Source organism: Bubalus kerabau, chromosome 11 (genome assembly GCF_029407905.1).
Source record: "Bubalus kerabau isolate K-KA32 ecotype Philippines breed swamp buffalo chromosome 11, PCC_UOA_SB_1v2, whole genome shotgun sequence".
NCBI lineage: Eukaryota > Metazoa > Chordata > Mammalia > Artiodactyla > Bovidae > Bubalus > Bubalus kerabau.
Window position 1 is genome coordinate 22,532,842 of NC_073634.1, and position 24,373 is coordinate 22,557,214.

At 40.4% G+C, this 24,373-nt stretch overlaps 1 protein-coding gene across 2 annotated transcripts in view; it reads right to left on the reverse strand.

Moving 5' to 3' along the window:
- Positions 1-2,513: 2,513 nt before the first annotated feature.
- EIF2AK2 (eukaryotic translation initiation factor 2 alpha kinase 2) overlaps positions 2,514-24,373 on the reverse strand; it is a 37,266-nt gene continuing 15,406 nt past the window's right edge. Inside the window, exons 6-16 of one of the 2 annotated variants that reach the window (XM_055539812.1) lie at positions 24,100-24,161; positions 23,835-23,931; positions 21,844-21,878; positions 20,216-20,281; positions 18,224-18,346; positions 14,045-14,161; positions 11,809-11,989; positions 8,883-9,011; positions 7,024-7,128; positions 5,937-5,987; positions 2,514-5,859 (exon numbers count right to left, since the gene is read on the reverse strand). In XM_055539812.1, coding sequence (XP_055395787.1) covers positions 5,737-5,859; positions 5,937-5,987; positions 7,024-7,128; positions 8,883-9,011; positions 11,809-11,989; positions 14,045-14,161; positions 18,224-18,346; positions 20,216-20,281; positions 21,844-21,878; positions 23,835-23,931; positions 24,100-24,161 — 1,089 coding nt within the window. In that variant the 3' untranslated portion in view covers positions 2,514-5,736. Of the gene's footprint in view, positions 5,860-5,936; positions 5,988-7,023; positions 7,129-8,882; positions 9,012-11,808; positions 11,990-14,044; positions 14,162-18,223; positions 18,347-20,215; positions 20,282-21,843; positions 21,879-23,834; positions 23,935-24,099; positions 24,162-24,373 lie in introns of both variants that reach the window. The other variant, XM_055539811.1, reaches the window with a different exon arrangement.

A 24,373-nucleotide genomic window follows, 5' to 3' on the forward strand; every position in this document is an offset into this window, starting at 1 on the left:
ACCATCAGAGCAACCTGGAGGTATTCTCTGATTACCTAAATCCTCACATCCAATTAGATGCCAGCTCCTCTTGGTTCTGTCCCCTCCCATTGTTATGGTCCGCTTAGCCTCTCGGACTTCTGACCTTTCAATAGTCTTTGCCTGCTCCAACCTAGTCTAAACACAGTTTCAAAGTATAGGTTGGATCACATTCCTGCCCCCCCCCAAAAAAAAAAGAAAAAAAAAAAAGCCAAAAAACCTCTTTGTCACCTTTGGAGGTTGCTGGGGTGCCACCTCATCCTAAAAATTAATAAATATTAATCCCATCTTTTCCATTCAGTTTTTGGGCTTCCCTGGTGGCTCCGTGGTAAAGAATCTGTCTGCCAATGCAGGAGACATGGGTTCAATCTCAGGGCTGGGAAGAGCCCCTGGAGAAGGAAATGGCAACCCACTCCAGTATTCCTTCCTGGAAAATCCCACAGACAGAGATGCTTGGTGGGATACAGTCCATGGGATTCTCCAGGCCAGAACCCTGAGTGGGCAGCCTTTCCCTCCTCCAGGGGATCTTCCCAACCCAGACACCACCACAAACCACCTATCAAAATCACCAAAAGTGGAACAGTCAGACATCATGCTCCTCCCGGAGTGATGCAAAATATACAGCATCATACCCTAACACAATGTATAAGAAATGCACATTGTATGTTGATTTTCACATAGAAATAAGGAAGACTCCTCTCTCTACACACACACACACTACAGCATCATCTAGGGAGTATTCTTGGAAAAATTCTTTAGACCATAATCAAATCAATTTTCTAGATCTAACTAAACACCATGGGGATACCATCAGCCAAATCCTAAATGAAGGAAGTTCTATAGGATATATGACCTAGTTCCTTCCTCAAATAAAAGGCAAGAGGCAAGAAACAAAAAGCAGGGTAATGTTATAGAGCAAAAGTACTCTATAACAGGGTAATACTATAGAGTAAATGTTATAGCGTAAAAGTTGGTAAAAGTTTATTTACCAACTAAATGCAATGTTGGATCCTGATTTTAAAAACCTGCCGAAAAATATTTTTAAATAGGAAAACTCCATACAGTCTGATTATTAAAGAAATCTTACTAATTTTGTTGAGCAACAGTGATATCGAGGTTTGGTTAAAACTTAAAATATCTCTTATGTTAGAAATACATCTTTAGGACTTCCCTGGCAGTGCAGTGGTTAAGAATCTGCCTGCCAGTACAGAAGGCAACAGACGCAATCCCTGGTCCAAGAAGATTCACATGCTGTGGGACAACTGAGCCCACGCACCACAACTACCGAAGCCCACGTGCTCTAGAGCCCAAGTTCCACAGCACGAGAAGCCAGAGCAATGAGAAGCCCACACACCACAACTACAGATTAGCCCTGCACCCAAAACTAGAGAAAGCCTGCAGGAAGCAAAGAAGACCCAGCATAGCCAAAAAAAACAAAGAAAAAAAAAATTTAAATACGTCTTTAAGTGTTTACAAGCGAAATGATACAATACCTGAGATTTACTTTAAAATTCTCCAGCAAAATAAAGTGGTAAATAGAACAAGAAAAGCAGAATACTGATAATTGTTGAAGCCGGGTACACAGAGCTTCATTATTCTAGTCTCTGCTTTTATGTTTTAACATAAAACTTATAAAAATAAATATGGAAAATATTGAAATTATTCCATATTCATAATGAAAAATTAACATGCCAAAAACCTCAATCTATGCTGAAAGTGTGAAATAGATGTTGTGACTTTATCTCTCAAGTTGGTACACTGGATAACAGAGTCTTGGAAAAGCTTGTTTTTAGATTTCTAACCATTCCATACATACATGTGCAGTATGTATACATGTGTATACACGTGTATATACATACAAGTGTGATTTCACTGACATGCAGTCTGTGTGGCTGCATAAGGTCCCCATGTTAATTTTTGAATAAGGGCCTCACATTTTCATTTTGCTTTGGATCCCACATATTATATAGCTGGCATACACACAGACACACATACACTCATACATATGTGTATATGTGTGTATTTATATTAAATACCACTAACAAAAATAACATGTGCTGAGTATGACACATCTATATATATTTATGTTAAATATGTGCAAATTTAATAGGAAATGTGTTCTTTGTAATAAAAATTTCCTAGAAGTTCTGTTTCTAGTGAGGCAATTAGGTTAAAATGGCTCTTGAAAATCTCTGCACATATGTGTTTTAATTAGCAAATAAGGTCCCTGGTCTTTGCCCCTCTTCTCCTCTGACTAAAAGGATACTTTTTATTTACTAGATAGTTTAAGGCTGAGAAAATACATGCTAAAATAAACCTTTAAGGGATGCTATATTTACTTCACAGTAGTCGAGAAATATTTGAGTGAGAGAAGGATATATAAAAGAACCGAATCACTATGTTATACACTTGAAACTAATATAATATTGCAAATCAATTATACCTGAATTTAAAAAATGAGAGAAGGTAAAAATAAAGCCATGTTCACTCATCTGCCACATTCATTGGCTTTTATTTTGAGTTTGTCTTTATTCAACAAATCCAGATAATACTATTTTTTTTTAAAGATTTGTCTCCTCCTAGAAAAATTTCAAATCTGCAGAAAAGCGCTAGGAATAACACAAGAAATACTGTATATCCTCCACCTAGATTTATCAGTTTTCCATTGTTAACATTTTGCCACACTTCCCTCTCTCTTTGTCTCACTGTCTCTCTCTATAAACACACACACACACAGGTGTTTCTCCAGTGGCTCAGCAGGTAAAGAATCTGCCTGCAATGCAGGAGATACAGGAGACACAGGTTTGGTCCCTTGGATAGAGAAGATCCCCTGGAGGAGGAAATGGCAACCCGCTCCAGTATTCTTGCCTGTTGAATCCCATGGATGGAGGAGCCTGGCGGGCTACAGCCCAAAGGGTCACACAGAGTCAGATACTACTGAACGACTAAGTGTATACCTACATACCCATATTTATGTTCATCTTGATTTTTGCTGAACATTTGTAAGTTGCAAATGTCAAGCCACTTCACCTCTAAATATTTCTGTATGCACTGCCTAAGAAAAAGTAAGACATCTTCCAGTATGACAATATCATTATCATTATCAATATCATTATCACACCTAAGAAAATTAAAAATTATTCTATAAATTCATTTAATATGCAGTCTATATTCAAATGTTCTCAATTATCTCAAAAATGTCTTTTATAGCTATTTCCTGGGTTTTTCTTTTTTTGTATGTATATACCAGGATACAATCAAGATTCAAGCATTGCATTTGGTCATGGTATCTCTAGTCTCTCTGTATTTAGAAGAGTTCCTCTACTTTTTTTTTCGTCCTGACTTTTTGAGAAACCCAAGTTAATTACCTTATCAGTGACTTCAATCAGGATTTGGCTAATCATTTTAATTTAATTTCATGATTAATTTCCAGTTAAACACTGTGGGCAAGAAAACTAAACAGCTGACAGTCTATAATTCTTACATCACATCAGGAGGGGTGGGGTGTTAAGTGCTTCCACTTTTGGTGATGCTGAACCTTTAATTACTTGGTTATTATGGTGACAAGATCTTTTCATTTTAAAGATACATCTTCCCCTTTGTAATATCATCTATGGGACTATATTTACATCCTTTTTTGGCTTCTGTTTCCCAATACCTTTTCAACCAAAAGTTTTAGCATCCATTGATGAACCTTGCCTTAATCAAATACTGCACTGGGAGTTGAAGACCATATTAACTGCTTTCAATTATACTTTTTAGAAATTGCTATAAATCTTGACAAAAGTATTTTCTATTACTATGATTTTTCTGCTAAGCTTAAACTTGGCTCATTTTAAAAATTATAAAATTACACGATGATTTTAGAATGATAGCTGGTTGCTGCTGTGTGCTCAGTTACTCCCGACTCTTTGGGACCCCATGGACTGTAGCCCGCCAGACTCCTCTGTCCATGCAATTTTCCAGGCAAAAATACTGGAGTGGGTTGCCATTTCCTCACTTCAGGGGATCTTCCCCACCCAGGGATCGCACCCACCTCTCCTGCTTCTCCTGCCTTGGTAGGCAGATTCTTTACCACTGCGCCACCTGTGAAGGCAGTTGGTTACTATAAAGCTTAAAGTAACCCTCAAGTTCTTCCAAGATGCAGCCTTAATTATATTCTGGCCGAGGCGGCTATACGGTAAATAATCTGCCTGCCAAGGCAGGAGATGCAGGAAACGTGGGTGCAATCCCTAGGTCAGTATGATCCTCTGGAGTGAGGAAATGGCAACCCACTCCAGTATTCTGGCCTAGAGGATTCCACAGACAGAGGAGCCTAGCGGGCTACAGTCCATGGGGTCACAAAGAGATGGACACAACGGAGCAACTAAGCACGTTCCCAACAGCAATTCATGGAACCAAACTAGTGTACCCAATTTCTCAAATCTATCTTTTCCAGGATGCATACCAGGCCCTTCGTCCAGGCTCCTCACGTGGTGTGCTCTCTATTCATCTCAATCCTTCACAGACTTGGAAGTCTCACAGGAATGTCACTTCTAAGCCTGTGCCCTGGTTCCTCTGTATGTGATCTCACCCCTCCAGATTGACTGTTTTCTGTGCTCAGCTATTGTCTTACAGCACAATTATCATCTCTTTAAAGTGTCTGTTATAACATGTACAAAATGTATTTAAGAGAAGTAAAAGAATTATGCAGTAAACACTAGTGGACTCAACATGCAGTGTAAGAAAAAAAAATTAACTGTTTACTCTGAAATCTCTCCTTGTCCCTCCTCAGAGAAAACCACTATCAGAATCTAATAATAGTTCTCACTCCTTTCCTTCCCTGTATTGTTTACCACATTCGTTTGGATACCTAAACACACTCATTTCACACTTATTCCACTTACCATGTTCTTTTAACTTTATATTAATGGAATCATTCTGTGTATATTTTCTGCAGTCTGCTTTGTTTCCTTAACATATGTTCCTGAGAGATCTGGCATGTTAGTGTGTTCAGCTGAAATCCCTTCATTTCACCCTATACATACAGTATTCCAGTGTGTGAATATAACACAACTTGTGTATCCTTTCTTCTTCTGGTGCACATTAGCACTGTTTCCTATTTTTTGGCTATTATGAACAGGGTTTCTATGAACATTGTTGTTGGTATGTATGTAGCAATGGAATTGAGTGCTTTTCAGGAAAGGATATATACATTTAAGTTTGCTGCTGCTGCTAAGTCACTTCAGTCGTGTCCGACTCTGTGCAACCCCAGAGATGGCAGCCCACCAGGATCCCCCACCCATGGGATTCTCCAGGCAAGAACACTGGAGTGGGTTGCCATTTCCTTCTCCAATGCATGAAAGTGAAAAGTGACCATATTCTCCAACTAGATTATTAGCTATTTAAGACAGAGATAGATCTGATACTATTTTTGCCTAGAAACATTAGGCATTTAATAAATATTCATTAATTAATTGATTCACTGATTGGTATTAAAAAGAAAATTTGAGGGGTTCTTTTGGTATTTTCACAATAAGAAGATGATCCACGGTAAAGTCAAATGTAAGAATGTTTCTAAAGTAAGAAAAAATGTAAATCTTTCTTCAAATGTGGCAAAAAAAAAAAATTAAAGAGAAAAAATGAAAATAGAAGATAAATACCATCAATATTCCCAAGCAGATTTTAGACAGTTACAGGAAAATGGAATTATCAGAAGCAGGATACTTTTTTAAGTATCTAATATGTGTTTCGTTTCCTTCTTTCTGTAACATTATTCCACTCTTTCAAAGTCTTCAGTATCTCAGATGCGGTAGGTCGTTTCTTGGGGTCCACTGAGAGTAATTTCTCCAGAAGATCTTTCTGTAATGACAGTAAGAGTCAATTCTAGAAAAGAAAACATTGCAATAAACAAAATTCAATTATTTTTAAATGCTTACTTCTTTGTCGTCAAATACATCTAATTTGCCACTCCTTAGATCGTCAAAGAACTAAAAATTAAACATATATATGTTTATTAGGAAATGATTCACTTTGGAGAAAAACAAACTTAGGAAGCACAAAAGACTGGGGATACCAGAATTCTAGGATATTTCTAGATTTTTAGAAAAATCTCCTCAGCCAAGAAGCAAGCGGGAATCCTCTTCCCCCACCACCCCCTTTAAGAACCATCCTCATCACTACAGCATGTTGAAGTTTTAAGAGCATCATATGAATTATCTCCTTGCATCCTTTTTGGAGCCCTCTGCAAGGTATTTTCAATATCCCTGCCTTACAGGGGAGAAGGCTGTCAACTCCAGGCAAGTCCCTCTTACTGACCTTCAGACTAGGATATCCAGTTGCCTGCAGCATTCGGTGGCCCCCCCACTGTCTTCATAAGAAATTCATATTCTTGCTTTAATTTCATCCCAGTATATCTTTCCAGTACCACTGGCCGTCAACCACTTCCTTGACTTATATACTCCAATACAAATGACACTGACAACTATTCCCAAATATATTCTTCCCAATCCTTTTCCACGCTGGCATCACCTTCTCTCTAAATTGGAGTATTGGAAGCCAACCAATCCTTCAGAGCCCAATTTAAACACCTGCATGAAGCCTAAATCCCTGCAGCTGGCAAAGCCCCCCTCCTAGCTGTTTCCATTAGACTTCATGCCTTCTCCTATAACATTCATAGCATTCTCTTAAGTTACCTTTCCTTGTAACATATAAGCTCCTTGAGAACAGCCTTCCTCATTTTCATAACCCTTGGAGAGCTCAGCACAGGGTCTTATGCAAAGCAAGCCATCGATACAATTTTACAGACAGAGATGCACACACCTTCCAAAGAAGACCAAAGGTTTGGTCTTCAAGAAAAAGTATTGGTTGCCCAAACTTGAAAGAGATAAAAATTCGTATTTAATTTGCAGTCAACACTAACATGCTCCAGTTCATCCTCAAGTGAGGTCAATAACTGCAGCAGTACTTTGAATATGATGGTCAATAATTTTTGTTGCTTAATTCTTTCTGTAACATTGTATTTACCTTCCCTGTTTCTAAAGAAGTGGGACATATATGAAGAAGTTCTGCAAGAATCAGCCCCAAAGCATAGATGTCCACTTCATTTCCATAGTCTTTCACACAAGAAAGCTGAAAAAAAAAAAAATTTATATTCGTGACTTACCTGATATAAATATTCATGCCTTCTAAAGCCAAAAAAGTTATCTAACCAAAATGTCTTATAACACACAACAATGTGCATTTATTAGCAAGATATGTAGGCCCTGACTGCCCAGGATCAAATCTCTGTCACTAAATAGCTGAATCACCTGTATACACTACCCATCAATGTGGAATAATCTGAAGCCTAAAATGGAGATAGCAATAGTTTGAACCTCAGAGTTTGACTGCAGGGTTAAATGAGACCATTAGGTGAAGCGCCCAGTAAATCACTTGCATGCAAAGGTTTATCACAGCTTCATTCATAATATTCCACAACTGGAAGCAACCCAAATGTCCATCAACAGGAGAATGGATGAACAAATTGTGGTATAGTCATACAATGGAATACTATTCAGCCACAAAAAGGAATAATCTGCTGTTATTTATAAGCAACCACTAGAGGTTCTCCGGAGAAGGCAATGGCACCCCACTCCAGTACTCTTGCCTGGAAAATCCCATGGACGGAGGAGCCTGGTAGGCTGTAGTCCATGGGGTCACTGAGTCGGACATGACTGAGTGACTTCACTTTCACTTTTCACTTTCATGCACTGGAGAAGGAAATGGCAACCCACTCCAGTGTTCTTGCCTGGAGAATCCCAGGGATGGGGAAGCCTGGTGGGCTGCCGTCTATGGGGTCGCACAGAGTCGGACACGACTGAAGCGACTTAGCAGCAGCAGAGGTTCTCCAACAGACATTACTTTGAGTGAAATAATCAAATATAGAAGAGTACATACAATGTGATCCCATTCATATGAAGCTCAAGATCAGGGGAAAGTAATCTATGGTGATAGAAATCAGAGAACTGGTTTCCTCTGGGCAGTGGAGAGGAATGACCGACTGGAAATGGGTCTAAAGGTGAGGAAAATGTTCTACCTTCTCATAGGCTTGTAGGCTTCATGAACCTATGCCTTTGTCAGAACTAAAAAAAAAAAATACAGACATTTAAGATCTGAATTTTATGGTGTATAAATCTTTCCTCAATAAAATGTGACAATACTGGATGCAGGAGATATTGAAGAGAACGGGAATTGAAAGGAAGCTGTTACTCCCCTATTGACTTCTACTTCCACACCTTGGAAAAACTTTGTTATGTTTTTATAAACTGCACCTGTCATCCTAGTCAACAATTTCACTTCAAAGACTCTATCATTGATTATCACAGAAATACTTGTTTTTAGACTCACAGGTAAGGAAGAAGACACATAACATGTCTACAAATGTAAAAGGTTGAAAACAGCCTAAATAAATGCCCATCAGTCAGGAAATAGTTAAATGATTGCTGTATATCTGTATTTTGGCGTACAATACAGTTGTTAAAAACAATGTGTCAGATCTATTTGTACAGATATGGAAAGATTATGATACACTGTTGAGTAAAAAAAAATTAAGTCACAAAATAACTTTTAGTAGCTTTATAAAATGTATTTATTATTTTTATGTAAAAAAGTCTCCATAAATATATGTATTCTATATATTTTTTATAACTCAAAAAAAATGACCTAAAAGGATAAACTACCAACTGTGGTGAGAAGAGTAGGAATAAAAATGAAGAGTAATGGTAATTTTCCATTTTCATTCTATTTACTTATGTATTATTTTAATTTTATGAGTGCCTGTTATTTTTATAATTAAAAAATGAAAGAGATAAAAAATATCTAGACAGAAAGAAAGGGGACCTCACCTGTTCTGGGCTCATGTATCGTAATGTTCCCTTTTTACTTGTCCGCGTTTCATCATTTTTCAGGTATGTAACAAGTCCAAAGTCTCCAATCTTGATTTGGTTCATAGCTACTAAAAATATGTTACTTGGCTGCCGAAAAAATATGTTGTAAGTACTAATTTGACAGACTTTTATCACATATCCAATTCATACTTCATAACAGCTATTTTTAAATTTACTTGTAAGGCATTTACCCGCTCCTAGGTAGCCCAAAACAGGAAACTTATTAATATCAGTCTTTAAAATGCTAACTGAGGAAGTCAGGACATTTTAGCTGACAGCAGAGAAAGCTTGGGGAATAGCTGCCTTCAGATAGCTGAAGATAAGTCAAAGATGGATTCACTCCTGCCTGGTCCCTGTGGAGATAGATCCAGGACTAGAGGATGGAAACGACCCCAAGACTTGCTTTTAATATATCCTAATACAACATGGGTTTGGGTGAACTCCGGGAGTTGGTGATGGACAGGGAGGCCTGGCGTGCTGCAATTCATGGGGTAGCAAAGAGTCGGACACGACTGAGCAACTGAACTGACTGAACTGAATATAGCAATAATGTGGTCCAACAAATGGGAGTTAGAGAGTTCCCCATCCTACAAGGTAGTCAAGACAGGGCTGGACACCCACTTGGTGGAAACACTGCAAACACGAGTCCAGCATTTGAAAGGGATTGAAGGAGACACCCTTAAGATCCTCTCCGATCTTGAGATTCTCAGAATGAGTCCATTCCCAGTAATGCTGCAGAATACCCTGTGCAGAATTTTCCCTGGGAGCTTCCTTTATATCCATTTCTCCAGGCTTCTGACTTCTTAACAAACACAGCCCCTCTGTCTTTGAAGGCATACCAAGTTAACTGGAAGCTGATGCCTAGCACTGAAATATATTTTTCTACATAATTCTTTAAGCACAATGGGAAAAAAAAAAAAAAGGAAGAACAGAATGAGAATTCCACAACTATGTAGAAGGTATTGACTAATATTCTAAAGACCATGAAACCAGGAAGGTTGTTGATGAGGACTCTGTGCTTCCACTGCAGGGGGCCCAGGTTTGATCCCTGGTCATGGAACGAAGATCCCACAAGGTGTGGCAAAAAAAAGGGGTGCAAACTCTATCCAGGAGGCACAAGAATAAGGTGACCGAGGAGCCTGGGGCAATTGGGAAATTGAACCTCCTCAGCCCATAAGCCCTCTCTCCAGAAACCTCTGTGTCTCTCACCAGCATCTTTGGTCTAGTTCTTATGGTAAATGCTGGCTGACTTCATAGAACAGGGGCTTTATTGGGTAAAGACCATTATCTGGCAAAGCCACCAGTAGCAGGTATTTTGCAAAGCATCACAAAATAAGATGCACACTTTCATTTACATCTTCTCTCAGATGTGAAAAAGCAGTAACTGTATCAGTGAAGTTAGCAAGTTAAAAAAGATGAAAGTCTGACCTTTGAGCACCTGCAGACATAGGGCAAACACACTCTACAGACACAAGAAAAGATGACTCCCCGACAAGAGGTGTGAGCAGTGCAGGATACAGGAGGGAACTGGCCAACCACGTGGTGGGAGAAGGGAGCACTAAGCATTTTCATTAACTCATCCTGATGGGGGCCTGGGAGGAAATACCCAAACCTCTGAGTAGAGGAGATGACTGTGTAAGTAGATAATTTATTTGCAAATTATTGTATAAAGAGATAATTACGCTTAATTTCTTATTTAACTTTATATGATTCATTTCAAAGTGAACGTATAGCCATTTTAAATGTATTCTTTTGAACAGAGTCCTTATATCCTTCCAACTTCAAAGAACACCTTCAAATACTGTTATTAACAACATGAGATATTGGAACCAGAGGCAGCCAATATGAAGGCATCAGACATCCAGCCCCTGAGAAGACCAAGGATGCAATACCTCTTAAGGGCCATCTTTTCCTACCAAGGCCAACAAACAACTATGTACATGGCTGCTTATTTTTCTCAAGGAACATTTTTCTTTGTTTCTCGTTCCTGGCTGTTTTAGACATGTGGGATAAGCCCAAGGTCCATATAGACGAGGTGCTTCTGTCTGATCCCGAATGACCAGGAAAGGCTCATAAAGAAATTGAGACAAAAGCAGACAGGTAGAAGAGTGTCTCATGTGAGCACATGAGCAAGTTTGGTGACAGGATTCAGCATGGGAGGTTTTTGATGACTGTATGCAAATCACAGGGAAGTGAGTGCCGAGGGAAGACTGAAAAGCTCTTCTGTCTGATTTTGAGGAGGAAATGGGAAAACTGCTCATCTAGACCATGAGAAGCTAGGAAGCCAGAAGAAAATGAAAATACAAAAGTATACGGCATGTTCCAAGGTTTGCATCGCTGCAATTTTCATGGGGCAGAGATGTCTCACCAAGTGCCAAGCAAATTCGAGACTCTGGACTTAGTGGCTGTGACTGCCTTCAAGAGTAATGACTTAAAAAGTTAGAATCGTGTTCCCAAAGCCAGAGTCACCAGAGTCTCTTCTGCCTCTCAGACAAGCCTGGGTAGCAGTAGAGGCAGAGACAGAGCACTCAATTGATGTGCCAGCCACAAGAATTATGTGCACAGAAATGTCCAGTATACTAAAGCGGTTAGTGTTTACAACTGAGGGAAGGTATCAGCCAGGATGGCAAATAGGACCAGGAGTGAATGAGCAATGAGCTGCTTCTTGCAGAGCTCAGCATCTTAGTAAGTTTACAGCCCTGGCAATCTCCTGATTGATTCTACAGATTGGAACCTGGGGCAAGTGCTATATCCACTCTAACCTTACAGGATCAGAGATGTTATTTCCTCACGACTGTCGATCAATTCTAAAACTAACGAAGACAGACTTTCACATTAATAAATTCTATTTATCAATTCTCAATATAGCACATTTTCCACTCACCTTAAGGTCTCTATGAATTAACTCTTCTGAATGTATATAATGCACTCCTGTTGTTATTTGTTGAAAGAAATTCAAAGCCAAACGTTTGTCTGGCTTCTTGCCTCTTCTTTCGTCAATCCATTGCTCCAACGTACCTTTATCACAGTATTCCATTTGGATGAAAAGGCACCTAGTCTTTGATCTGGGATAAAATTCACTGTATAAGTAGCAATAAAAAAAAATTTATAAAAAATACACTTAAAAATTAAATTTAAAAAATGACACCTTCTTAAAAATGCCAAACATGTCTCAAAACAGAAATCTAAATATAACAAATGTGAGTCAACACATAATAAACCACTCTTTATTTAGGTCATAAGTTCCCAGATAGCAAAGCTTTGTTTAGTTAGCTAAATTGTAAAGTAGCAGCCTTCCCATTCTTGAACACTGAAGGTCCTTGACTATCTTTGCTAATAGATAGGAAGAGAAGCCTAAGCATGACCAAATTGCAGAAAACCAAATTTCATTATTATATATTGTAATTTTGAAACATTTTAATTCACCATTGCTCTACAGAGCATCTATTTTGCAAAAGACACAGAACAGGCACCTAAAGATAAGAAAATGAGTTAGACACTCGCCTTACTCTCATGAGGATTATAGTTTGATGGGAGAGCGATAAAGGAAAAACAAGAAGAAAACAACAGTGCAGGAGGCCCCAACCCCTGGGATCTAATGCTGATGATCTGAAGCGGAGGTTCTATAATAATAACAGAAATAAAGAGCACAAAAAATGTAATACGCTTGAATCATCCCCAAACCATCCCCTCTCCCTGGCCCATGGAAAGCCTGTCTTCCATGAAACCAGTCCCTGGCACCAAAAAGGTTAGGGACTGATGCAGTAAAAAATGGTTATGAGGTATAGCAATGAGGCAGGGCTTCCCAGGCGGTGCTAGTGACAAAGAATCTGCCTGCCAGTGCAGGAGACTCAAGAGACGCGAGTTTGATCCCTAGGTTGGGAAAATCCTGCGGAGTAGGAAATGGCAACCCACTCCAGTTTGCTTGTCTGGAAAATCCCATGAACGGAGGAGCCTGGTGGGCTACAGTCCATGGGATCACAAAGAGTCGGATATGACTGAGCGACTAAGCACACACCTCACAGCAAGGAGGACCAATTTTGCTAAACATGGTAGTTGTTCTTTTCTGAACTAAGTTGGCTTTAATATTAATTTAAATTCTTTGAGCATATGTTGGCTAGAAAATAGAAAAAGGTAGCCAGGAATTTTCTAAAAGCTGAAGTCCATATGCGGATGGTACTTCTGAAACTAAAGATACAGTTCTAAATTACATGGTGTGGAGACAGGGCTGGAGTCAGGAGACAGTGAATAAACAGGCTCACCATGGCCTTAGGTCTGCACTGAAAGAACTGTCTCCAAGGAACACTGGGTGACTTTCAAAGGGAGGCTCTTTATAACCCTTCAGTCCTTTTCCAGTGGCTTGCCTTAGACAAATATGAGTAATGCAAGGGCCGGGGGGGTACCCCCATCACAGCTCAGGGTCTTGGAATTATTTAGGCTGCCCTTCACCTCACCATGAGCGGTATGATTACACACAGAAGAGACCCCGTGACTGCACCCTGCCAACCAGTTGAGTGGAGCAGAAGAGCGTTAGCGCTGGGGGGAGGGCGGCCTCCAGTTGCGCTGTCTGCACGGGCAAACCTTCTTCACAAGACTGCATTTACCACCTGGACTGGAGTCAGAGCATGTGAGAAAGCCTGTACTTTAAACAACAGAGTCAGGAAACCTAAGCCTGAGATTTCAAAAACCACAGACAGTGTTAGTCACTCAGTTGTGTGACTCTTTGTGACCCCCATGGACTGTAGTCCACAAGGTTCCTCTGTCAGTGAAATTCTCCAGGCAAGAATTTACTGGAGTGGGCTGCCATTTCCTTCTTTAGGGTATCTTTCCAACCCAGGGATCAAACCCCGGTCTCCCACATTGCAGGCAGCTTCTTTGCCATCTGAGTCACCAGGGAAGCCACAGAGGACAATTTTAAAAAAACGTTTTTTAAAGCAAATTTGCAGCAAGGAAAAGATTATTCATTGTCTCTTCATTTGTAGAATGGAGGCACAACAGTGTCTCAGAGTTTCTGGTTATGATTATTAAATGTAATAATTAGTGGCCTTATCCACTGACCCATACACAGTAAACAAGTTTCGCTCCTCCTATTAAGACAATGAGAGTTTCTTTTTAGTTACCTTGAAGAATTTAAGCTTTGCTCAGGATCATAATCATGCCCATCCCAACAACTGTGGTAGTGAACAATATTTGGATGATTAAGTGTTGCCAAAGCTTTCACTTCACGCTCCACCTTCCTAGTTAAAAGAAACAGGGAACATAAAGGCGTCAGTATCCATCCCTGATAATAACAAAACACCTTGAGCAATAGGAGACAATCACCAATATTCTCTTATTAAACAGCTGCCATGGTTCCCACACCAAGGTTTAGAATGGACGCCTGCAGCTCTCAAAAGGAAAGAGTGAACACAGAAAAAAATCAGCTGTTTTCACTCTCAACATAAGAAAAAAACAAAACAGTGACTAAAATTATTTCAAACCTCAGACAATTTAGAAGTCACAGGTAGTACTCTTGTGAGCTATCAGATGCAAACTTTTTTTGGATCTAAAATAAAAATCATCCATTATGTTTTATTTAGACTTGTGTTAAAATCACTTTGGATTTCAAAAGCAAACTCCATTTGGGCAGCAAGGGTAGGTAATCCAAGCTGCATGAAGAACCTAATTCAGCATTTTCAGTGCATGGCAAAAATACACACAGAGGGTGATCTATGCAGAGAAACTGAAATTTCACTGCACAGCGTGGGAGCTTTACAGGGATGCGTAGGTAAAAGTTATGACAATCCTATGCTAAGTGGAGTATATGAGATTTCAAGAATGAGAAAGGATAAGCAAACATTTTGCAACTTATTTTTTTAATTTGAAAAGTTCTGTATGATGTAAAATTTATTAAAATAGAGAAAAAATTACTCATATATTAACACAATCCTAACACACTTATGAGTTTAGATGATTTCTTATAGTCTTTCTTCATATACATGTTTACATATGTGCAATTATAGTATATATATTTATCTAATGTTTTCTCATATATTATCTTTAAATTTTTCCCTATTACTATACAATCTGTCTAACCATCATGTATAAACATTTTAATGTAAAATTTCAAAAGTATTAAAAAGTAGAGCAAATAGTAGAATGAACCCCTACCTGGCCATCAGATGAAACAGTAATTAACTCCTGGCCAATCTTGTTTCCTGTATACTCTTACCTACTTCCTCATCTTTCCCTGCATTATTCTGAAGCAACTTCTAGCATTGTACCATTCATAGTGTATATAAATATTTACAGTATATAACCCTCACTTTTTTTTTTGTTGTTGTTCTTGCTTTGGCTCCGTCTCCTCATTCTTGCTGGATATAACCCTCACTTTTAATGACCGCAAAACAGTCATTGATCAGAGGAGAGCACAAAACATACTAAATCATTCCTTTATTGCTGAACATTCTGTTTGCTCTAATTTCTCACTATTATAAATGACATTGTGATTTTTATCTACTTGAATAACTTTTCCTGTAATCTGGGTAATATCCTTTGAATAGGTTCCCAATAGGAAATCCATAAGTCAAAGCATATAAATACTTTTATGCTTCTCGATGCATATCTCCAAGTGTATTTTTAACTGTGCTGTACAGGTCAAAGCATATAAATACTTTTATGCTTCTCGATGCATATCTCCAAGTGTATTTTTAACTGTGCTGTACCAATCTATGCTTTTGAACTGTGGTGTTGGGGAAGACTCTTGAGAGTCCCTTGGGCTGCAAGGAGATCCAACCAGTCCATTCTGAAGGAGATCAGCCTGGGATTTCTTTGGAAGGAATGATGCTGAAGCTGAAACTCCAGTACTTTGGCCTCCTCATGCGAAGAGTTGTCTCATTGGAAAAGACTCTGATGCTGGGGGGGATTGGGGGCAGGAGGAGAAGGGGACGACAGAGGATGAGATGGCTGGATGGTATCACCGACTTGATGGATGTGAGTCTGAGTGAACTCCAGGAGTTGGTGATGGACAGGGAGGCCTGGCATGCTGCGATCCATGGGGTCGCAAAGAGTCGGACATGACTGAGCGACTGAACTGAACTGAATCTATGAAGCCACGAGAAATGTTCAAGGTATTGCACCCTTATCATCATGAAGGATTACCGTTAAAAAAGATGTTATGGGATAGAAAGAACAGCAGTATTCCTGGTAAGCAAAACAATGAAGGAAAAAGCCTTGTTTTGATGCCAAGTAGTATGAAGGTCTGAGAAGGCAATGGCACCCCACTCCAGTACTCTTGCCTGGAAAATCCATGGACGGAGGAGCCTGGTGGGCTGCAGTCCATGGGGTCGCTGGGAGTCGGACACGACTGAGCGACTTCACTTTCACTTTTCACTTTCATTCATTGGAGAAGGAAATGGCAACCCATTCCAGTGTTCTTGCCTGGAGAATCCCAGGGACTGGGGAGCCTGATGGGCTGCTGTCTATGGGGTCACACAGAGTCGGACACGACTGAAGCGACTTAGCAGCAGCAGTAGCAGCAGGATGAAGGTATTTCAACCACAAGGCTTTGTCCACGGGACAAACAATAGGTTGGTTTGACTGGATGAAGAGCATCTAAGACACCACACCTGCTTCTTTTCTTATGCCATTTTAGTTCACTTATATCCCTTTTCCATCTCCTTCTCTGATCCTTGAGGGATCTGTCTGGCCAAATTACAAATAATAACAGCTGCCAGAAAATAACAGGCAAGATCGGTGAACATGGGATTTCAGAGCTCCTTCCTCTGTGTCTTCCTTCCTAAAGGAGTTCTGTTATCCAATAATTGGGGTGGGGGTGGGGAGGGGCACAGATAATACATAAAACAAACATGGGAAGCTTTGAGATATGGTGGGAACACAGTAGATTGGAATTCCAGAGGATGAGTTCTAAATCTTCACCTTGTTACCACAGGAGATAGGGCCCAAGGATGGTCATCATTAATTTCTTCTCTGCCCATGCTCGCATCCACTGCTCAGACTAAGCGGTAAGAGTCTATTTGCCCTCTCCCTCGAGCTGACCATAGTGACTTTGTTTAATCAATATGATGCGGAACTTCCAAGAGTGCTTCCTCCTGGGATGAGTTGTTCTGGAACAGTCCTTCTTAGAACCCAACAACTAAGTTGTGAAAGGCCCAGGCCACATAAAGCGCAGGTGGAGGCGCTCTGGTTAACAGCTCCAGCTGCACTTGTAGCCACAGCCAGCATCACTGCCAGCCATGTGAGAGCCATCTCCGATGTCCAGCCAAGCCAAGCTTTTAGATGACTCCTGGCTGCAAATGCATGATGAATGACCCGGGTGAGCACAGTCAACTCACAGGACCACAAGAGATAATAACAATTTGGTGTTTCAGCTCAGTTCAGTTCAGTTGCTCAGTCGTGTCCGACTCTTCGCGACCCCATGAATCGCAGCACGCCAGGCCTCCCTGTGCATCACCAACTCCCGGAGTTCACTCAGACTCACATCCATCGAGTCAGTGATACCATCCAGCCATCTCGTCCTCTGTCATCCCCTTCTCCTCCTGCCCCCAATCCCCACCAGCATCAGAGTCTTTTCCAATGAGACAACTCTTCGCATGAGGAGGCCAAAGTACTGGAGTTTCAGCTTCAGCATCATTCCCTCCAAAGAAATCCCAGGGCTGATCTCCTTCAGAATGGACTGGTTGGATCTCCTTGCAGTCCAAGGGACTCTCAAGAGTCTTCTCCAACACCACAGTTCAAAAGCATCAGTTCTTCAGCGCTCATCCTTCTTCACAGTCCAACTCTCACATCCATACATGACCACTAGAAAAACCATAGCCTTGACTAGACGGACCTTTGTTGGCAAAGTAATGTCTCTGCTTTTCAATATGCTATCTAGGTTGGTCATAACTTTTTTAAGCCACTGCATTTTGGAGTGGTGTATTATGCAATAATAGACAACCAGCACAATTATCAAGGAGCTTTTACCTTTGGCAAATCAGTTCACATCTTCGAATCTCACTCTCCTCCTCTGTAAGATAAGGAGATGAGACTAGAAAAACTCAAAGGTCACCTTGAGCTAAAAGATTTTATAACTGTAGTTCTCATCAACATAGCCTCAAGGATAATCAATGGTATATCCATTTTTTAATTAAAGTAACCATGGGAAAGTGAGGTCATTTCAGAGTAAGCCAAATATCATTCTCCTCATGAATAATATTTTCAAGGAGGACCAGGAAAAAAAAATATACTAATGAAGAAGAGGATACGTAAAAAAGAAGAGTGCAAGTTCACATTTAAAAAAATAAAATATTACTACTTACCCACTATTATATTTAACACATTTAATAACGTAAGTCTTCTTATCAATTTTGTGTTTGGCTTTGAAAACTTGGCCAAATCCACCTGAGCCAATTGGTGTTAATTCTGTGAAATCGTTGACCAACCTTGAGAGAGAAATGCTGCTGTTATTCTGAGTTCAATGTCCTCTGTTCCTCCACTCCGACCCTTCTGCTTTCCCTTAAAGGCGCTAGTGAAATGGACTCTATAACAAACAGGACTCTCCCCTTCTGAGTAAGAAGGATCCATTTCACAGAAACTCTTGAATCACAAAGGATAATTCTTCCCTCTTCCCATCCCAACATAACAGATCACTCCTGGGAGTCAGTCACCGCCTGGCTGCATGAAAGAATGGTAAAGAATCTTTTATTCCAAGTATAAAACTTTAGAGAAGAGTGCCAAACTGTGTTCCCTGCTACCACCAAGCTGTTATACAAGAAATGAGCCTGCTTATGTTTGCAACTCTCTGGGTTTCCCCTCTTTCTCCTGCCCCACATTCCATCATTAAGACCTGCCAGTTTTCTTTCCAAAACACATCTGCGGGTGTCTGCCCACTTTCCCCCATTGGCCCAAGCTTCCAATAAGACTCCCACCAAACCCTCTTCACAAGACACACCACCTCCTCACCTTCCTCTGCTCCAATCCACGATCCTCATAGCAATCAGTGTGATAAATACTAAGTCTGATCACGACTATTGGCCAAACGCTTCCCAAGCCTGCCCCTGCATTCAGCAAAACCCAGAAAACCCTGACATAGGCTACCAGGCGCCACCTGTTCGTCCCCGTCCCCTCTCCGGCTTGTCTGGTGACCCCGGCTCCTTGGCCACTGCCCTCCCGGCACATGGCTTTCTCTCAGTTCCTCGGGTGCTCACATTACCTGTCCCACCTTCGTCTTCCCATGTGCTCCTCTTTCGCAGAGTACCAGGGGCTCCCCACTGCCCTGCGCTAACTCATCCCTCAGGCCTCCCCACAAATGTGGCCCAGAGAAAGCCCTGCCTCATCCCTCACCCTAAATTCAAGGGTCCCCAACCACACCATGGCTTTTCCTTTAGACCTCTGATCACAGTGTGTAATTATCATCCCCACAAAAACTCCAGGAGGACGGGGGCTGTTTCTACTGTTCCTGCTATAAATACGATGCCCAGCACAGTGCCAGATATATATTAGGTACTTATTAAATATTTGGTGATTCTTTATTATTTCTTGGAGAAGGCAATGGCACCCCACTCCAGTACTCTTGCCTGGAAAATCCCATGGACGGAGGAGCCTGGTAGGCTGCAGTCCATGGGGTCACTAAGAGTCGGACACGACTGAGCGACTTCACTTTCTCTTTTCACTTTCGTGCATTGGAGAAGGAAATGGCAACCCACTCCAGTGTTCTTGCCTGGAGAATCCCAGGGACGGGAGAGCCTGGTGGGCTGCTGTCTATGGGGTCACACAGAGTCGGACACAACTGAAGTGACTTAGCAGAGTATAGCATAGCATTATTATTTCTTAAGTTTGTACTCGATGTTCCTCTGTTGCAAATAGGCCTCCTTTTTAAAAGATACTTTATTTAAGCTCAAACATGCGATCGACCACCAAAGGAACACTTTTAAAAGTGAAATCTGCTATGAAGCTGGAAAATGGAAAACAGATTCAAATGGATCTAATCTGATTCCTGCAGGAGTACTTTTGTTGAAAAAAAATTACTGGTTTACAGAAATATTGGTTTTCAATATTAAAACCTCCCAGAGATGTCAAAGAAACCCACATGAGTACCACACAGACACCACATTCCATTTGAACACATCTAATCTGTACTCCTCCATGAGGCAAGGAACCTCTGTGGGCCTGATTGAGCTAAAACAAACTGTTCAGGGAGAGATATAACTTAACTTGCCTGATGTTCAACTGTCCCTTAAGAAACATTTGTCAACTTTTGTACATGTATCCTTAAACAAATTCTTTTTCTTTTTCTTGGTTTTCCCTCTTACCTTAAGTCCACACTATAAATGTTTTCTTCTGTCTTCACAGGAGAGACAAACGTAGGCGCCAAACTTCTAAAAGTTAAGAGAAGCACATAAATTCAAAACTAAAATCAAGTATAACTTATTAAGAGTGGATGTTATGCTATGCACTAGGCTTTTTTGTATTATGAGTCAACTATTAGAATAGCAGGGTAGCAAAGGTTCTAACCTTTGTCTTTAGAAACAATGGGGTTCTCTGTGCTCTAACAATTTTTCACTCTTTTCCTGTGTTTTTCAGCCTTAACACATTGATTGCCAGCATGCCGCTAGCCTCTTTTTCTCCCTTTGGACTCAAAACCTTAGGAAATCGGTCTTGTTGAATTCTCATCCTGGTTGTGTTTCCTTTGTCATTTATTCCTTGCTGGTGGTAAGCCTCCTACAATTGGAAGTCCAAACGCCACCTAAAACTAAACAAATACAAATTCTTATCTTCCCTCCAGGCTTCCCAGGTGGCGCAGTGGTAAAGAATCCACTTGCCCATGCAGGAGACACAAGGGATGAGGGTTCGATCCCTGGGTGAAGAAGATCCCCTGAAGAAGGACATGGCAACCCAGTCCAGTATTCTTGCCTGGGAATTCCCATGCATAGAGGAGGCTGGTGGGCTACAGTCCAAGGGATTGTAGAGTTAGACAACAACAGTCTTCCCTCCAAGTCTTCGACTCCCTTGACACCATGAGTGCCATGACACTTGTCTGCATCTCATTCACAAGGAACAATCTTCATTTCCTTTTTCCTTTGCATCTTCTTCACCCAGCTCTTTAATTCTATTCCCTCAAGTCATGTCTACTCTTCTTCTACAGTCTGTCTCACAAATTCTCCTCCTCCCCATCACTGGATCAGTCTGATGGCCTGACCATCTCACACACAGACCTCGCCTCTCTCCATCTGAACACCAGCATCTGGCGTCATCTTTCTGCAAGTGTTACCTACTGTTCAGAATGTACCAGTGCCTCATAGTGGCTCCTGCTGCCATCTCACTCCCACTGCTGACTGTATTCACATCCTTGCTTTTCTCTTCCGTTCAAGAAGCCAAGTCTCCCTAATTTACAGAACATCTGATCGTTTATTTCTTCCCTGAGTTATGATAACATTTCTACCCTACCTGCTTGTCTGCAAAATAATACACTTCTCTCTCTTTTTTTTTTTTCGGTTGTGCCATGTGGCTTATGGGATCTTAATTCCCCCAACCAGAAATTGTACCTGGCCCTCAGCAGTGAAAGTGCCAAGTCCTAGCCATTTGGTCACCAGGGAATCCACATAATACATTTCCCTTAAGAATACCTCTACAAGCCCACTTCTTCGGTCAGACTTGTCCAAAAGAATGCCCTTAACCAATTACTCAACCAATAGTCCCATAGGCCTTTGTGTCTACAATGTATTGTGTGCATATGTTCAAAGACTTCTCTCTGTATTTAAAATTATTTGTTCGTAGATTTCAAGATTTCTGTGAGCTTTAATCATGCTTTGAATTCCTGAAACTCCACTCAAATAAGGGCATACAATATAAATAATGAAGACTTCATAAATAAGATGAATAAACTAGATCTGAAATAAAACTTCATTTCTAAATAAGTCCAATGCATGATGATACTCACCTCTTCACCTTCCTGGAATTATTTCTGGAACCGTCCTATAACAAAAGAAAATGGAAAATAGTTTCAGATGGTTAAGTCAAGTATCCTGCTTTTCTTCGACATCCTTTCTCCTGTACTTCTAGATGGTTCTCTGACCACATTTCTTTGTCCTTAAGATTAACAACCTCATCAATTTATATGCTCTCAGTAAGCCCTGCTTTCAGTGTACTTGTCTACATCAATGTTCTCATCAATTATAGCAAAGACAGATATGATAAGAAGGTCAAAAAACACAAATTGTAGGGGCCCTGAGATTCAGTGGTTAAGACTCTGCACTTCTATTCCAAAGCAGGGGGCACGGGTTCAATCTCTGGTCAGGAAACCAAGACCCCATATGCTGTGCAGCACAACAGGGGAAAAAAAAAAAAAAAAAAGAGCTGCAGGGCATGTTCTACAGAAGCACTGATTCTCCAGGTATAGAATATGGATTCCCAAATGATCCTCTGGCCAGCAGATCTCAGCAAGAAACTATGCATTACAATTACTCACAGTGCTAGTAAAGAAAACAGATGGGGCCCAGGGATCTAGTTTAAAACATTTTTAGGACAAATCAATCATTTAACATTTAGCCAAAAAAGAGGAGTCTTTGACATATCTCTCAAAAATTAATATAGCTCTTCTTTAAGCATATTCACTTTTATTCTGGTAGGTGTCGTGGTGTTTTAACAATTTTAGTATGTTGACACTGAGTACAAACATCAGACTAAGATTTCTTGAGTTCCTATCACCCACCAGCCTCAGTTTTGCCCAGTGACTGCATTATGATTAATTCAGACATTCTGTAAATGGATAATATTTTCTCCAGTCTCTTCTATTACAAACAATTTTGCAAAGAACATGCATATACATGTATCTCTGTGCACACATACATGTGTTTCTCTAAAAGACATATCTAGGAGTAGAAGTGGCAATACAGCTGGCACACCCTCAACTCCAGTACACACTACCAAGTTGCTCCCTAGGACAGTCAATGCCAATTTATACATCAGCCAGCAACATATACTATTGCTGTGAAGTGAAAGTGAAAGTGAAGTCGCTCAGTCGTGTCCGACCCTCAGCGACCCCATGGACTGCAGCCTTCCAGGCTGCTCCATCCATGGGATTTTTCCAGGCAGCAGTCCTGGAGCGGGGTGCCATTGCCTTCTCCGATACTATTGCTATGACAGCATGTGATAGGGACAACAGGAACAGAGCTGTGTCAACACTTAGAATAGCCAGACTCAAATTTTGCCAATCGGATGGTTTAAAATGGTATCTAGCTGTTGTTTTCATTTGCCTTTTCCTGATTATTATGAAATGAAGCATCTCTTCATATGTCTGTTGCCCCTTTGGGTATCTCTTTTCTAAACTGTACATTTTTTCTTTTTTACTGAGTTGCTTATCTTTTTCTTATTGATTTGTTTGTCGTTTAAAAAAATATTTATTTAATTGACTATGCCAGGTCTTCGCTGCAGTATGCAGGATCTTGTTCCCTGACCAGGGATGGAACCTGGGCCCCTTGCACTGAGAGCACGGAGTTTTAGCCACTGCACCAACAGGGATGTCTTTCTAGTTCTTTATAAATATAATATTTTGGTAACACTAATCGTCACCACAAAAACTATCTGATTTTTAAGTTTAGCTCTGATTTATTAAAACAGAAGCAGAAATCTATGAGTGAACCTTCTAAATACCATCCAATTGATAGAAGAAAAGAAGCCAGATTATAGGAATACATGAAAAATACAAAGGTGAGTAGGGAGAGAAAGATGCGACTGAAGAGCAGAAAAATTTTGCATGTGAGGAATGGGAGTTAATAAAGAAAGGAGAGAGAAAAGGCTGCAAAATATTTTGATTTAATAAGAGCCCATAGAAAAATTGAAAAATTATGACAGGTACTGGAGGTCACTTTTAAATGGGGAAACACAAAGGAAAATAAGATTAACTAGGAAAGTTAGAGCCTAATACTATACCCCTGGAGACACGGAAGAGCTGGCTAATGTGCCACTCTTATCATCACTGCTTTCTGATGCATTTGTTGAGAAGCCATTTTCAGACGGTGATTCAGAACTACTAAAAGAAAAGAGGACAGCTATTAGTTTATGAATTCTACCTATTTTTTGTTGGTCACTAATTGCTTTTTCTAAATTCTCCTTCGACATTAAGCATCTTTGTAAATATCTGCTCTTTCGGGCTGCAATTTGAATTTGTTTGTCACACTCGTTTGTCCATACTTACGATGTACTCATTGCTGGAGAGTTTCTTTCGCCATCACCACACACAGCACTGAAACCATCTCTCTGAAAGATTTAAAAGTACAACTAAGTGACTTCTTATAGTGGCTTAGTCTCTGTGAACCAACTCCCACATTTATTTCCCCACATTTACCAAATTCACAGCCATAAAGAATTACAGGATTAATCATTTTTATGGATGTTTGATATGAATTTAAAAAACGTTGAGCTGTCGTGAGAACTGTGATCCCTCTGAAGTTTCATGGCCACAGGGCTCA